At 51.5% G+C, this 15718-nt stretch overlaps 2 protein-coding genes across 8 annotated transcripts; one reads left to right on the top strand and one right to left on the bottom strand.

Moving 5' to 3' along the window:
* Positions 1–676: 676 nt before the first annotated feature.
* Positions 677–8943, top strand: LOC141744913 (cytochrome P450 2C9-like). 3 transcript variants are annotated; one of them, XM_074591802.1, is made up of 9 exons: positions 677–695; positions 3237–3399; positions 3898–4047; positions 4346–4506; positions 4883–5059; positions 5583–5724; positions 6154–6341; positions 7488–7629; positions 8350–8943. In XM_074591802.1, the coding sequence occupies exons 2-9, from the start codon at positions 3366–3368 to the stop codon at positions 8529–8531; spliced, it is 1176 nt and encodes a 391-aa protein (XP_074447903.1). In that variant the 5' UTR covers positions 677–695; positions 3237–3365; the 3' UTR covers positions 8532–8943. The 3 variants fall into 3 exon arrangements, with proteins under 3 accessions (XP_074447903.1, XP_074447902.1, XP_074447904.1); XM_074591801.1 differs by lacking the exon at positions 677–695 and adding an exon at positions 2374–2891; XM_074591803.1 differs by lacking the exon at positions 677–695 and adding an exon at positions 2716–2841.
* Positions 6442–12850, bottom strand: LOC141744914 (zona pellucida sperm-binding protein 4-like). 5 transcript variants are annotated; one of them, XM_074591807.1, is made up of 5 exons: positions 12645–12850; positions 12163–12284; positions 11982–12084; positions 11257–11412; positions 6442–6684 (listed from the first exon to the last, which is right to left on the bottom strand). In XM_074591807.1, exons 1-5 carry the CDS (start codon positions 12841–12843, stop codon positions 6653–6655), a joined length of 612 nt encoding a protein of 203 aa, XP_074447908.1. In that variant the 5' UTR covers positions 12844–12850; the 3' UTR covers positions 6442–6652. The 5 variants fall into 5 exon arrangements, with proteins under 5 accessions (XP_074447908.1, XP_074447911.1, XP_074447910.1 ...); XM_074591810.1 differs by having other exon boundaries at positions 6443–6574; XM_074591809.1 differs by lacking the exon at positions 6442–6684 and adding an exon at positions 8589–9695.
* Positions 12851–15718: the final 2868 nt, after the last annotated feature.

Below are 15718 nucleotides of genomic sequence, written 5' to 3' on the forward strand. Positions count from 1 at the left end.
AAATCTTCCTGGGATATCCATCAGGAGAATCCTCTCCTCCTAACAATTTTGAGCCTGGAGACTGGGACAGACATAGCGGCAGTGTAGGAGTAGCCCTGGCTGTAGAAAGCTCTCTAGAGCTTCTGTGGAAAGAAAAGTAAGTATTAAGCACCACCACAAAGAAGTGCTGGAAAGAGGCGTAGAAAACGCCCTGCGCATTGTGGGAGTGCCTCTGACGAGATCGCAGTGTCTGGCTTGTACTGTGCACCATATGTGGCACAAACTGGCAGTGCATGGAGGAGAGGCTCGGTCAAAACAATCCTCCACAGAAGGTGAACAGTATTTGCCGACAGCAGGGACATCCACACCAAGCTTCCCGGGGATGAGGGGTGCTGGCAGCACAGTGGGCAGGAGAGGCATTTTGCAGTGCCACCTTCTGAATCAAGGTCCAAAAAGAGAAGGCTCAGGCAGTAAGCCTTCTACACAACCATGGCAGTTTTGCTTCAAGCTTGTGCTTTAGTTTAGAAAAAAAGAGAAAAAGCTACAACACTGGCAGCCTTTTCTTTGACTATCCCCAATAGGTGCCTCCAATTAACTTAAAACCAAAGCTCCTGGTGAAGATGGAGAGGAGGGCATTTCAGCCTGGCCTTCCTGGACTTTCACGTGAACGGAGAGGACAGAGCAGTCCTGCCTACTCTTAGCATCTGCAAACAGAAGTGAGTACTCGGAAAACCCTGGAATACTACTGTGACATGAAAAGGTCTGTGTTTTCCCACAGGGACGGGTCTGAGTGACTAGTCTTATGTGTTTTCCTCCCTTGTAAACCCCCAGTGTGTCTGCCAGGGCGGTGGGAATATCTGGAATATAATGATTTTATTCTGACAAAAATGAGAAAGCTTGAAAGTATTCCCAGTTCCAGGGCTCTTGCCCAAAGTGTGTCTCAAACTATGAGGTAGAGCTAGGAAGTAAGCCCTCGTCCCCAGGATCAACGGCACTTTACAGGGAAGGTGGCAAGGCAATGAACTCAGGCAGCAGAGAGGCCTCCTGTAGCCAAGTAAACTCCCATGAACTCCGCTTTCACCCAGAGCGACATGAACTCCCATGAACTGCCCTGGCAACATCTGAGCCGATGCAGAGGAGTTCACGTCAGCGGATAAGCAACTAGCCCAAACTTGTTGGCAATTCAGTTTTTCCACCAAAGTATCAAGTACAGGTCTTTAAGAAGTGAAATGACATTTTAAACGAACAGCTAGCAAATTATTGCACCAATGCAAGAGAGCAAGGATGACGTAAGAACTTACGGGGAAGCTGCAGAAACTTTTGCAAAACTTCGCTAGCTCCTCTGAGTGAAGGGGAAACTCACGCTAACACGCTGCGGCACAGCAAACCCAGCACACTCCAACCAAGCACCTGGTTCACCCAGGCCCCTCGCTGATTCCCACCAAGTCCCACGTCCCCTATCCTCGCAACACCTTCCGCTCAGTGGGATGAGTCCTGTCTGCCTGCAGAAGCGTCGCAGCTCAGGAAAGACAGAGGGATATGGCCAGACTGAGCGAGCTGAGCACAGGCAGTGCCACAGCCCTGAGGGTCCTTTCTACCCGCCGTTGCCACTGCTGTTGGGACCTCGCAGGTACACAGCCCCAGAGTGGGCAGGAAGCCTCCCCAGCTCTTTTTGAAGCCCTTGCAACACACCAGACATGCTCTGCAGTCTCCCAGAGCACCTCTGGCCCTTCCAGGGGAGCAGTTCCTCATGTTGGAGTCAGACAACAACTAAACAGGGAACTCGTACGTGCCAGCTTCTAGCAGTAGCTTGGGTGCGCTGCTTGGGTCATTGCAAGTGCAAGGAGTAGTGGCCAGGTTGCACTGACCTATACCCAGCCTCTCACAAGCGCACCTCTGGCTCAGCTTGGGAAGCCATTGCCCAGAGACCCTCTCAAGAGACCCATCTCAAGATTTCTCTCTTCTCTACCTGCTTCTCTCACCCTTTCCTCTAGGAGACCTCAAAGAGGTCAGAGTCCCAAGGTCTAGTCCCCTTTTCTTATGTCTTTTTCTTATCTCTCCCAGCAAATCCTTTCTCATCTATTGTGACGTCTGGAGACCTTTCTGCCCTTGCCAGACGGATATTTTATACTTTCCCCTCCTGCGAGGCCAGACATCTCTAGGGAGAGAGACCGAGGCAATTGCTGTGCATTGAGGAGAACACGTCAGTATGTTCTTTGGCACATCACACGCAGTGCGAACTCCACTGATAATGTCAGGAAGACTTCAGGAACAAGCAAGGATGGCTCACCCCACTGAGAGCTTGTACGATTAATACCAAAGAACAGAAAATGCAAACAGCACTGAAGTACTTCAAAGATACTCTCGTGACAGTGAATTTCCAGGAGCGCCTGAGTCAAAGAGTGTGCCCCTAGTGTGACCTCTTTAATAATAAACTTTAGATGAAACAAAACAAGTTTTATGAACACATTGTAAATTTCTTAACCTCAGTTGGCCTCTGCAATTGTTTGAGATAAGGTGTGTCTTTGATGGCCAATTAACACTGAGAGAAGTCCTAGTTTCATAACACAGGGCAGTCAAACAAATGATTGACTACTAATATTGACTGACTCAGCCACGTGATCCAAAACCTGCTGTTGAGGTAACATAGCCAGCATAGCTAACATAGCCCTTCGGTATATAGGCTCGGGCTCCGGCAGCCAGAGTCACTCCCTCCTGAGCCACAGAAGCAAATGGAGCTCCTGGGAGCAGCCACTGTTGTCCTCCTGGTTTGCATTGCTTGCCTGCTCTCCATCACAGCATGGAGAGGGAGGTCTGGAAAGGGGAAGATGCCTCCGGGACCAGCTCCCCTTCCCATCCTAGGTAACTTGCTGCAGGTGAAACCAAAGGACTTGGCCACAACCCTCCAGAAGGTGAGGCCACTTTCTTCTTCTCTCTTACTTTCTTCTGTGGGCAAGAAGTGTGTGGGACCTGTGCGTGGGGACAGTCTGTGACCATAGCTTGATAAGCAGCTATCCCAGAGGAGCAGAAAAGCCATGAGGATCTCAGCTGCTCCCCCGCACTGCTGTTGTCATTGTTGCACAGGGCCTGATAGCTGGGAACCCTCTCCACACCTATATTTGTCAGGAGAGGACAAAAACTTGACGTTGCCGGTCTGTGAGGCTGCACTGCCTGCCGTGGGATGCAGCAGCAAGGCCACTTTTCAACTCCTCCTCCCGCTCTGCTCCATGGCCATCTTCTGTCTTGCGTTTTGACAGCTCAGTGAAGAGTATGGACCAGTGTTCACAGTGCACCTGGGCTCTGACCCAGTGGTGGTGCTGCACGGACATGATGTGGTGAAAGAAGCCTTGGTTGATCGCGCGGACGAGTTTGCTGCCAGAGGACACATGCCAATAGGAGACAGGGCGAACAACGGATTAGGTATGTTTGCTGAGTGAGCTCCTTCTGAGGAGAAGGGAAGGGCTGAGCGTTCATTTGGCAGATCAGGGCTGGAATGTACCACGCAGGAGGGAGGACTGTGGGGAGTGGGTGGGTCCTACCTGGAGAAGGGAAGGCAGAGTGGGCTGTAATTGCTGCCTTTCATCACCCAAAGCGGGTAGTAGAGAAATGGAGTCAGATTGATCTTAGTGATGTGCAGTGAAAGGGCAAGCGGCAACAGCCCCCAGCTGCAGCAAGGGGAATTATGTGCAGATACGAGCGATGAATTGTTCACAAGGAGGTTGGGCATGTGGTGGAGAAGGCCAAAAGCAGGCAGGTGGACTACAGTACCTCCATAGAGTGTCTCCAAACCGCAGTACTCTATGACACTACCGTGACAGTGCTCTCCCAGGGACAGGATTCGCTCTCACTGTGAGCCTCTGTTCATCTCACACCCAGCACACCCAAGCCAGGTCTTTGCTCTTCCTTCTTCCTCTGCAGGGATTATTTTTAGCAACAACCAGGAGTGGTTACAAGTCCGTCGGTTTGCTCTCAGCACTCTGCGCAACTTTGGAATGGGGAAGAGGAGCATTGAAGAGAGGATCCAGGAGGAATCTGAGCACTTGCTAGAAGAGATCAACAAAACAAAGGGTATGCTACAGTTTCAATATGGCTTATGTTTGCAAGAAAAAGGACTGTACTAAGGGAGACCCATGTCTTTAGCATAGAATATAATTAGCACGTGCTTTGTCCATGCACCAGCTGCCCCTCGTTACAGAGCAGTAAATAATTCCGTGATCACATACTGTTCTTTTTGGGGACCCTTCTGTGTTGTTCAGAGACTCTGTTCTGGTATTTCCACTAACAACCAGAGCCCAGGTTACCCACAGTAGCCATGAGTAGCCATAGTTGGTTTTCTTTATGGTTTGTAACTTTTCTGAAATCCCAGGAACGCCTTTTGACCCAACCTTCACGCTGAGCTGTGCTGTCTCCAACGTCATATGCTCCATTGTCTTTGGGAGACGATATGACTATAAAGACAAGAAGTTCCTGGCCCTGATGAATAACATGAACAACATCTTTGAGATGATGAACTCCTACTGGGGACAGGTACAATCCAGTAGGCATTTTAGTGTGTCAACATTCTCCTAGGGGAGCAGGGAGCCTTCCTCCCAGTGAAGTCCCATCTCAGTTTTCTAAGTAGGACCCCGTCAGTGCTTTGCTGCACAGGAGGGAATTCATTCAAGAGCAAGACGCAGCCTCACCAATGGAGAGCTGAGGGTGCTTCCCCCTAGTCCTGACACCCTTCTTCTCTGCCTAAGGTTCCTACCACTAAGCAAGCCCCTACTGCCCTGTCAGACTGCCCAGCCTCACCGCCCTTCTGCTTGTCTCAGTTGAGAGGGTTGTGAACTTCCTAGGCTTTTTGGTAATATCAAAGGATGGGGCAATGGTCATGCTAGGGACCCTCCTGTTTCTTTCTTTCCAGCTCTACCAGATGTTCTCAAATATCCTGGATTACTTGCCTGGCCCACACAACAAAATATTCACAGAATTTGATGCTCTAAAAGCCTTTGTGGCAGAGGAGGTGAAGATACACCAAGCCACCCTAGATCCCAGCTCCCCTCAGGATTTCATTGATTGCTTCCTCACCAAAATGCAGGAGGTAAGGAGACAGCGTACAGCCCCAGCTCATCCCCAACACACCTACACTGAGCCCCTTCCCTCTCCTAAGTAACACAGGCATTGGGATGATCCCTTCCCAGGCAGCTAGGCTGTGCAGTGGGAAGGCACCAGCAATACCCCAGATATTGCCTGTGCTAGAGCTTATAGCTCTGGGTCTGCACACTCACCAGCCCCTACCTGCACCTTCTTGGACAGCAAGACCTTCATCTGCTCTCACTGAAACACAGGGATGTGTGCAGTCTGGTCTTGCAGTTCTTCCACTGGAAAGCAGTTAGCACAGCAAGGGCAGACATGCAGCTACGTACCATTTGGTGCACAGCTTGAAAGAAGGCCGCGCTGGTGTTGAGCTTACTGCACAAAGAGAGCATTGCAATGTCCCAGGTGGCTGCTGCAGCTTAGCAGAGAAATGCAAGAGCTCTGGGTGAGAAAGAAGGCCTGGGATGACACAAGAAAGGGCCACTTTTCTCAGCCCAGCCAGAGAAACAGCCCAGCCTTTTCCCTAGGAGAAAGAGCACCCCAATTCCAGTTTCCACATGAAGAACCTGATAACCAGCACCTTCGACTTGTTCATTGGCGGGACTGAGACAACTAGCACGACTGTAAGATATGGGCTTCTGCTTCTTCTCAAATACCCGAAGATACAAGGTACCAGTCTGTGACCTCTTCCTCTCTAGCTGTTCCCCTGGGCTGGGCACGCGTCTAGCACCGTATCCTTCTCCCAACTTTCCTCCTCTCTCTCGCACATTTTACCCAAATGGGCAAAGTCCTTGCACTGTCATTCCCCAGGGTAGGCATTAGAGATCCCTCAGCTTCACTGGCATCATCATCAGCTGCACTCCCTTCACAGCCAAGGACTTGACTGTGTGTCTTTACCGCCCAGTACTCCTATTTAGTCAAGTCACTGGGAGGACATTCTTTGCATGGGCCGCAGTGGAACTGTGTTCTAGTCGACACCAAAACCAACATCAGTGCTCCTGTCACCTGTGATGTGTGATTTGTGGGCAGCTTAGGGCAACCTGTTTAGGTAGGTTTGGTTTTATTTACCCATTTTATGGTTTGTGCTTCTCATGACAGAGAAAGTTCAAGAAGAGATTGACCGGGTAGTAGGACGATCACGAAAACCTTGCGTGGCTGACCGGACCCAGATGCCCTACACAGATGCGGTGGTCCATGAAATCCAGCGCTTCATCTCCCTCGTCCCCCTGAGTGTCCCTCGCGCTGTGACCAAAGACCTCTGCTTCAGAGAGTATGTCATTCCCAAGGTTAGTGGGCAAGGTCCCTCAAGTTCGGCAGCACTTTTGCTCTTAGGCTGGCAGTTACAAGCCAGAAGCTAGAAGTGCAGTGGCCTGACCTAGTATCACCCAGCCCTTCAGGAAGGTGTTATCCTCAGGCTCCTGTAGCTCACTTGCAGCCCCTTGCTGCCACTCCGTGGGCCAAGACTGGAACAGTAGCTCTGCCCAACACCTTTGCTCACTTGCTCCGCAGCTTTATCCATCTGCAGAAACACGGTGGGTTCACAAAAAAAACAGAGCAGTGACTCCTCACACAAAAGGCAGCAAAGCCATGGAACTGCTCACCACCCTCCAGGAGAGCCTGTGCGCATGCCTGGAAGCAAAGTCAGTTGGTGGTTATTGAGCACAGAAAACCCCAGAGCCACAAAGTGCTGAAGACTACGTTTGCAATCAAGGGAACGAGCAAAACCTCTTTGCCTGTTTTTACACACTTCTTGAGGCAGTCACTGCTGGCCATTGCCAGAGGCAGGCTGATGGGCTACAGCAACCCATGGCCTGGCCTGTCGCAGCAGCGCTCGTTGCTCTTCTGGCTGACTGTGTACAGCAGGGGAACAGCAGCACACAGGCTGTTGGCCTTTTAATTTTCAGCTGTCTGTGTAAAATCAAAAGGCAGGACCCAGGGACCTGCTCAGCTTCTAGCAGATGGCTCTTGTGTCATCACTGTTGGATTACTTATCTCACACCCCCACCAATGGCTGGTCAGGAAGAGGGAAGGAAGAGGACTGTGGCAGAAGAAATTTGTCAGGAGACGGGAAAGCAACCTTTTGCTTTTCGGGGCTCACAGAAAAGAAGGAACATCTACAAGTTCATTAGGGTGAAACACTGAGAAAGAGGAAGAATTAGGTGGGGTGTCCCCAGATGACTAGAGCAAAGTGAGGATAAATGGTCCGAAAGTGAGAGGGAGCATTCAGGAAGATCAGCCAACAATTGTCCCTGCTGTCCCATCTAGCAGGCTCTCCCTAAAGCTGCCTCCCCAAAGGCAAGGTCCCCAAAAGGAAACCAAAGGCACTAGTAGGACTGTGCTGGGATGCTCAGTCTTAACTTGGCAGGCAGTTGGATTAAGTGACCTAACTCACCTCCCCTTCATATTCTGCTCTTCTCCTTGTGTTATCTCAGGGCACCACAATCTTTCCTGTCCTCACTTCTGTCCTCCACGACAGTAAAGAGTTTCCAAACCCAAATGAGTTCAACCCTGGACACTTCTTGAACGAGAACGGCACCTTTAGGAAGAGCGAGTTCTTCATGCCCTTCTCAGCAGGTAAAGCACTGGCTTTCTCTCTCTTCCTCTCCCTGTCGCCGTCGTCCTCCTCCCCCTCTGGGGACCATTCTGCCTTTCCCTATAACACACACTCCCTCTTCCCAGCGTGGTCCCACCGGTGCTTCCATAGGGCTCACTGCTCTCTGGATAACCCCTCCCTGATGCTCCATTCCCCAGCTGCACCTCCCATCGTGTTCAGGCCTGGAGGCTTCTCAAACCTCCTACTGGGAGTTGCCGATGTAATGATGTGAATGGGATCTATTGACGCTTTCTAAAAAACCTGTCACCTTCCGACACAACCACCAAAGTCATCCTTAACCATCCTCTCTTTCCATGGTAGTTGCACTTTTCCCAGCACCTCTTAAGTACCTCTCGGGCTACACGGAACCACTCACCTACCAATAGCCCCTACCCTCTGTTTTCTCATCTGTGCTTCATGTGCCCTTACTCTCTCTCACCTTGCCCTCTGCAACGCCCCCTCTATGCTCAAGACTTCTTCTGCTCTTGTTCTTCCTTCACACACCCAACCAAACTGCCAAGGGTGGGCGTCCATCTTTCTCCAACAAACTATTCTCTTGCAAACGTCCTTAGTAATCCCGACAGTCGTCTCACTGCTGGAGCTGTATCTGGTAAATAAAGCTGCCTAACATACCTGCTTAGTACAAACTCTTGTCTACTTGGCAACACCTGTCGAGCACTATTTGCTGTTTTCACTTCCAGGGAAGCGAATATGCCCCGGAGAGAGCCTGGCACGCATGGAGATATTCCTACTCATGGCCATCATCTTGCAGAACTTTACCTTGAAGCCTGTCGTTGACCCCCAGGAACTCAGCATAACCCCAACACTGAGTGGGACAACCAACGTACCTCCTGCCTACCAGCTCTGTGCTGTCCCCCGCTAAAAAGCACAGAAACTCTTTCCACGGTATCCTGAGCCTGGCTACTCCTTTTACATCTGCCTTACTAAAACCAATGGCAGAAGCATTGGCGCACCTCCCTAAGGCTTCCAGGAAGACAGCCCAAACACAGGTGCACAGAGTAGGCACCTTCAAAGCCTCCTGGAACTGCTCTACCACATCCCAGGGAGGCCCTGGGTGACATTGCAACCTGTTGCACTGATGCTCTCTCTGTGCGCTCCTTGAGTGCAATGGCTGCATCAAATAGCTGATTTTCTCACACACACAGCTCCCATGGCTGCCCACGACCTGCTTCTCCTGCAGCATGTGTCCCACCAAGAGCAGCATGCTTTGCAGATGGTTAGCGCTGCACGTGTGTACATTAATGACCCAATAAAGAAAAATCTTTTTATGATTATTTGAGCCATTATTTCCTTTGGGTTGGGGCAGCACCCCATCCGCCCCATGGTGGGTAAGGAACAGCTGAGAATGACGGGAAGTTGCCATCACAGGGGGTAAGTTCTGCAGCTGGAGTTGTATTCTCTTCCCACTTTTCTTGGGCATATCACTTCATCTCCCTTATGGTCTGGACTCCTTCTGCTAAATGAAAAGAGCGCATCCCTGTCTTTGCAGGCTGTTGGGAGAAGCTCAGCCACCTGAGCCATGGGGACTGCAAACAACTCTCTGGCTGCTCTTTCCTACCATCAGAATCACTGCGAGGATTTAGATGTTATTTATTAAAATGAATGAACTTAAATTTAGGAGGACAGCAAAACCAACTCTCCCAGAGACCTTGGGTATTCCAGGGGAATCTCATTTAGCTTCTGCATCTCAGAGGCGTCACTGCAAACAAGTTCTTCCCCTCTCCAAAGTCTCTTTTGTCCTGTCCTCTGTAGAATTTCATGTACGCACAAAGAGAAAACTCTCTTCTTCATAAACTGCAACCGCGCGACCCCTGGTTTCCAGGAAAAGGATCGTGTCTGTTATCTCTAGTCACAGCCCCTACTCGGTGCTTTTCCTTCAGTGACAGGGTGGATGGTTTTCATAAATGGATTCCACCACAGGTGGCTCTCCTCTGGGCTTATTTGTCCTCACGGGCTTTGCTTGTGTTTGGATGTCTGGTTTGCAGCGCTTGTCTTGATCTTCATTTACGTAGGTATTTCTTGTCCCCTGCATCATGGTCATATAAAAGTCCCAGAGGTAAAATACAATTCCTGTGATGGTAGTCACAAGGTACTCGGAGACCTTGTGAGTACTGCAGAGAATACAATATGCAGTAGTTTCCACCTCTCTTTGGAAACGTTTGGTGGTATTTTGAGTAAAATATCATATTTGCTCACATCCCAGGTTCATCCCTCCTTCTCCCTCCATTTTTGCCCACGCAGGATGCAGCTTTAATGCCTGTGTACTCTAAAACAATGGCAAACCATTGCTGGCCTCTCATCTAGGATTGCCTCAAATGGACAGAGGTGCAACCAGAAAGAGCAGTCACGTAGGATCCCCAGGCAAGCATGGGGAGAGACCTTACCATGAGCTCTTGTATTAGTTTTGTGTGGCAAGGTGTTGGTAGCAGGGGGGCTATAGGGGTGGCTCCTGTGAGAAGCTGCTAGAAGCTTCCCCTACATCCGATAGAGCCCATGCCAGCTGGCTCCAACATGGACCCGCCAGTAGCCAAGGTCGAGCCCATCAGTGACGGTGGTAGCACCTCTGGGATAACATATTTAAGAAGGGGGGAAAAAAACAGCCCAGCAACTGCAGCTGGAGAGAGGAGTGAGAATATGTGAGAGAAACAGCTCTGCAGATGCCAAGGTCAGTGAAGAAGGAGGGGAGGAGGTGCTCCAGGCGCTGTAGCAGGGATTCCCCTGCAGCCCGTGGTGAAGACCATGGTGAGGCAGGCTGTCGCCCTTGCAGACCATGGAGGTTCATGGTGGAGCACATATCCACCTGCAGCCTGTGGAAGACCCCACGCTGGAGCAGGCGGATGCCCAAAGGAGGCTGTGACCCTGTGGGAAAGCCCACGCTAGAGCAGGCACCTGGCAGGAGCTGTGGCCCCATGGGGAGAGGAGCCCATGCTGGAGCAGGTTTGCTGGCAGGACTTGTGACCGTGTGGGGGACCCACACTGCAACGGTCTGTTCCTGAAGGGCTGCAGCCCGTAAAAGGGACCCATGCTTGGATGGGACCCCGTGCTGGAGCAGGGGAAGAGTGTGAGGAGTCCTCCCCGTGAGGAGAGAGGGGCGACAGAGACAACATGGGATGGACTGACCACAACCCCCATTCCCCATCCCCCTGTGTTGCGCGGGGAGAGTAGGTAGAGAATTTGGGCATGAAGTTAAGCCTGGGAAGAAAGGAGGGGTGGGGGGAAGGTGCTTTAAGATTTGGATTTATTTCTCATTATCCTACTCTGATTTGAATGGTAATAAATTTAACTAATTTCCCCAAGGTGAGTCTGTTCTGCCTGTGATGGTAATTGGTGAATGATCTTTACCTCAACCCATGAGTCTTTTGTTATACTTTCTCTCCCCTGTCCAGTGCAGAGGGGGAGTGATAGAGCAGCTTTGCTGGGCCCCTGGTGTCCAGCCAGGGTCAACCCACCACAGCTCTGTAGGGCTACCCTTGAAGCCAGTCCTGCATTTAGGAACGCACTCAGCAGCACCGGTACACACCAATACTGCTCTACCAGGGAAGTAAGGAATCCCAGTTCACGGCTCCTCCAGGAGGAGGCACGCTTACCTGTGTTACCAAAGTAACAAGGCTTCACCCTGTCCCTAGGGTCATAGCAGCAGCCTCGCTCTTCACAGTCTCCCTGGCTGATAGGCAAGGAGGCACACAGCAGCCGGTCTTGGCTGAGGACAGCAGAACAGACACCACTGCTTGGAGCATCCAGGGCTGGAAGAAACAGCAGGAGTTTGCAGCTAAGGCACAAGGAGCAGGGGGGTAAAGACACAGAGGACACTGCTGGCAGATGTCTTGGTGACTCTGCATGCAAATCGAGGGAAGTTAGACTCAAGTGAGGGTGAAACACACAGCCTGGAGCTGGCACGGAAGCCGGCTTAGAAGGGACCTGCATTCCCTGGAACAGAGACTCCCCCTGAAGCCACTCACAAGAGACTAGACTGTATGGGATCTGTCAAGATAAAGTATTCCGCATCAACTCTGGTAGTTTGGAAAAATCATTGTACCCAATCTCCAGCTCAGTCCCTGAACTTGCAGGGATCGATGCAGTCAGAACATGTCTAGGAAACATAAGGAACATTCACCTGCTGACCCTGCAGAGGAGGCACAAGCCCTCAGCAAGTTGGTGGCTCTTCTGTCTGAAACCCTTCTCCAGGGAGTCTTCTGCACAGCAGTAAGTCCCTCTGCCCAGCCCCAGACTGACTAGGAACAGACATCCAAAAGGAAGGGCACTCATCACCACAAGATACAAGCGGGACTTCCTAATGAGCTGTCAGTCTTACCAGGAAGGTCCACAGGGCACCTGAGCAGCTTCTCTTCATGAAGAACCTTTTGTCCAGCATCGTCTGTTCCTTCAAGCCCAACCAGCATGAGGTAATTGCCATCCTAGGGGAGAGCCACACCAGTCAGGGCAGCCAGAGCAGCAGTAGCCACAGTCCCAGCAGAACCCCTAAGGTCACTCACCCATTCAAAGACATAACAGCCAGTATAGGAGACCAATACTTTCCTGGAGCCATCTGGAGTCCCAGATACCAAGAGCCCACACTCAGAGTCATTCTGCAGAACGTGTGCCTCCCCCTCGGTATCTAGGGAAAGAGGAGACAGCAGCAGAGGTTTCAGCATCCCACGTTGAAGACGGGGTCCGCTACAATCCTACCCTTCTGTCGGAAAAAAGGCCCTAGCCAGTATTAGGGGCTGGGCCAGCAGGGGTGTGTGAGGGAAGAGCCAAGACCCAGCAGCCAAGACCATCTAGATCGAGGCACGGCACGCCACCAAAGCCCGTGACTGCTAGGTCATACAAACAGCCCCCTGGTTACACAAGATGCACTGAAGCCGTTAGACAACACTTCACATCAAAGCTGCCCCTTTCTCCTCATTCCAGGCATACACCTGCACTGTGCCAAAATACAGCAATAAGAAAGCCTCTTGACACCACCCTCACTTACCCCAAGTAGTCAGCACAAAGGAAGCGTTCCCTTCCCAGCCTGGAGGTAAGGTGAACTGCAGGCTTTCTTGGCCACAAACCAGCAGGGTGGGATCAGAAAAAACACTACCCTGAGCCCCCACAACCCAAACAAGGGGACCAAGAAAGCCCCAGAAGAGCACAGCTCCAAATGCAGCCCTAGACTGCCCTGCAACACCCATCCTGCTCTCTTGCTAAGCACCATAAAGCAGCTGCTCTCAGCCTAGCCTTTTAAATTGCAGAGCCAGCTGGGACCAGAAATTCCCAAAGTGTCCAGGTGGACCCAGCCCAGCAGTTTAACACCTTCCATTGCTCTCACCTGGCTCTGAACCCGGCGCAATCTGCTTGCACCCTTTGAAGGTGTGCAAGCAGGAGCTGCGCTTATGTCAAGAGACGAGCCTGCATTCATATCACTAAGCTGAGAGGAACTCCTCTGTGCAATTTACTGTCCAGCCCCAGGAGGGTCTTCAAACCCTTTTTTCTCACCCCGAGTTCTTCCCGCTGCTGGCCCATGCAGGAGATCCACCAGCTTTTCCCCATGTACCCTACTGCTGCTCTAATTGCTCATTACATGGCATGAGTGCAAGAAGCTGCGTGACAACGCTCTTTTGCTCTTTTAAAGGAGCCGCCGCTTCAAATGCCGGACATGGGGTGCCAACATAGAAGCACAGAAATAGCCCTCCACATGAAATCTGTGGAAAACTGTGGCGCTCGGGCAGGCTTTGCACCCCTAAAAGGAGGTGATTCCCCTTAAACGGTCCTGGCTGTGGACTACAGCCCCGTTTGCAGTCCAGGGCTGTTCCGGGCATGGCTGCTAGGTGGCAGGACCATGTGCTCTGTGGGACACCCACCCCCAAAGGCTGGCCAAGTGGGCTGACAGGATGGGCCTGAGACACAGGTAAGGGGAGCCTCTGTAATCCCAGAGAAAGCCTCTGCCTGCCAGCACCCATCGCCTGCCTGTACCTGCAGCGTGTCTCACGTAGAGCCTTCTCTCTCCCTCGCCACACATCGGGCTACAGCACCCCCACTGAGTAAAAGCCTTATTTCCATATGGGAAGGCCATCTTTCCGTACAGATGTTTCTGTATTCACGCAATGGAGGCGTGGATGTCTTCACGCTGCTGCAGGGGTGGCACGCACATAGTTGGTGCGTGCGTTTTTGTGCCCTGCTTTTTGCAGCAGCAGCGCTGGCATAGCCTGTGCCGCCGTGTTCTTTTGTAATCTGTTTATTTCTTTGGGACTAGATCATCCCTAGATCGTCTAATCTTGACCCTTAATAACGCACTGCCGTTGGTAGCCACCCACACTCCTGCTCTCAGCAGACCCTCCGGACGGCTGCCCAGCCCCACGCAGCAGGCAGCGTGCCCACCCCTCCAGCCAGCCCTCAGCAGCAGGCACGGGTCATAGCTGAGTCCAAGGGAGGTGTTTCCTTTGCTCTTCCACCTTAGCCCACAGCCCGTCGCTCCTCTACAGCAGCACAGGATGCCGTGATCCCAGCCGGCCAGCCGGGTGAAGAACGTCACTGTGCCTGCCCTGCGCGCTGCTTCTTTCATGTACCAACCAGGAGAGCTGTTCCACAAAGTACAAGACCTTTCCCGCTGCTCTGCCCGGCAGAGACTGAAGCAAATGGATCTCGACAGGCTGCCTGCGTGGCTGCTGTTTGAGCCGCGCTCACGAACCAAATGGGCTGGTCCCAGCGCCTGCCTGGGCACCGGGCAGCCACAGTGGAGAGGAACCTGGGGAAAACATTTGGACTTTGGCAGGGAGGGAGGCTTCATCTCTGTAGACGCTTGTGCCAGGACAGCTTGCCCAAATCTCACAGCCACCGTGTGACTGCTGAATGCTTCACTTCACTGCATTATCTGCTGATAAATGGGTAAAAAATAACAAATAAATGAAGCACTTTGGAGCTATAGAGATAGCTTTCATTACACTTTAACCCACCAATACTTTGTTTATGCTCATAGGAAAAAGTATCTACAGGTACGTGAAGAATAACTCTCTGTGAAACAACACTGGGAACGCTGTAGATCCCCCAGGCAATACCTGTGCTGAGAACGGTTTCAGGTAAGTGCCCTTTCCTAATTTCGACGCGCAGACACTTGACAGCTGTGTTGGAGGACGTGGAGATGGGAGGTGATGAAAATGAGCCTGAAATTCACGGAAACGAGATGCTTTGTTCAGAAGAAGTTGGGATAGGCAGCGGAAAGCAGCTTGGCTGAGAGGAAACAGGCAGGTCTCTCTTCCTCGCAAATCTCTTCCTCATCCATTTAATAGTTCTCACGCAGTACAGTGACCCAGCTGTAAGCACCAGTTTAGCTAGCACTCAAGACCACCACAAACAGGACGACGCAGAAGATGAAGGTAGGGCAGGCAACAAATCTCTGTAGGCCACTAGCCTGAAGCTGACCCCAGCAAGCTAAAATCTTCCTGGGATATCCATCAGGAGAATCCTCTCCTCCTAACAATTTTGAGCCTGGAGACTGGGACAGACATAGCGGCAGTGTAGGAGTAGCCCTGGCTGTAGAAAGCTCTCTAGAGCTTCTGTGGAAAGAAAAGTAAGTATTAAGCACCACCACAAAGAAGTGCTGGAAAGAGGCGTAGAAAATGCCCTGCGCATTGTGGGAGTGCCTCTGACGAGATCGCAGTGTCTGGCTTGTACTGTGCACCATATGTGGCACAAACTGGCAGTGCATGGAGGAGAGGCTCGGTCAAAACAATCCTCCACAGAAGGTGAACAGTATTTGCCGACAGCAGGGACATCCACACCAAGCTTCCCGGGGATGAGGGGTGCTGGCAGCACAGTGGGCAGGAGAGGCATTTTGCAGTGCCACCTTCTGAATCAAGGTCCAAAAAGAGAAGGCTCAGGCAGTAAGCCTTCTACACAACCATGGCAGTTTTGCTTCAAGCTTGTGCTTTAGTTTAGAAAAAAAGAGAAAAAGCTACAACACTGGCAGCCTTTTCTTTGACTATCCCCAATAGGTGCCTCCAATTAACTTAAAACCAAAGCTCCTGGTGAAGATGGAGAGGAGGGCATTTCAGCCTGGCCTTCCTGGAC

Source organism: Larus michahellis, chromosome 6 (genome assembly GCF_964199755.1).
Source record: "Larus michahellis chromosome 6, bLarMic1.1, whole genome shotgun sequence".
Taxonomy (NCBI): Eukaryota; Metazoa; Chordata; class Aves; order Charadriiformes; family Laridae; genus Larus; species Larus michahellis.

Excerpts from the sequence above, each read along its gene's own strand:
- LOC141744914 (XM_074591804.1), bottom strand. The coding sequence starts at position 12,843 with ATGGGTGTTGCAGGGCAGTCTAGGGCTGCATTTGGAGCTGTGCTCTTC. Across the intron at positions 12,285-12,644 it reads CTTTGTGCTGACTACTTGGG|ATACCGAGGGGGAGGCACAC; the intron begins GTAAGTGAGGGT and ends CTCTTTCCCTAG. Across the intron at positions 12,085-12,162 it reads GCTGTTATGTCTTTGAATGG|GATGGCAATTACCTCATGCT; the intron begins GTGAGTGACCTT and ends GCTCTCCCCTAG.
- LOC141744913 (XM_074591801.1), top strand. The coding sequence starts at position 2,712 with ATGGAGCTCCTGGGAGCAGCCACTGTTGTCCTCCTGGTTTGCATTGCT. Across the intron at positions 2,892-3,236 it reads TGGCCACAACCCTCCAGAAG|CTCAGTGAAGAGTATGGACC; the intron begins GTGAGGCCACTT and ends GCGTTTTGACAG. Across the intron at positions 5,725-6,153 it reads CAAATACCCGAAGATACAAG|AGAAAGTTCAAGAAGAGATT; the intron begins GTACCAGTCTGT and ends TTCTCATGACAG.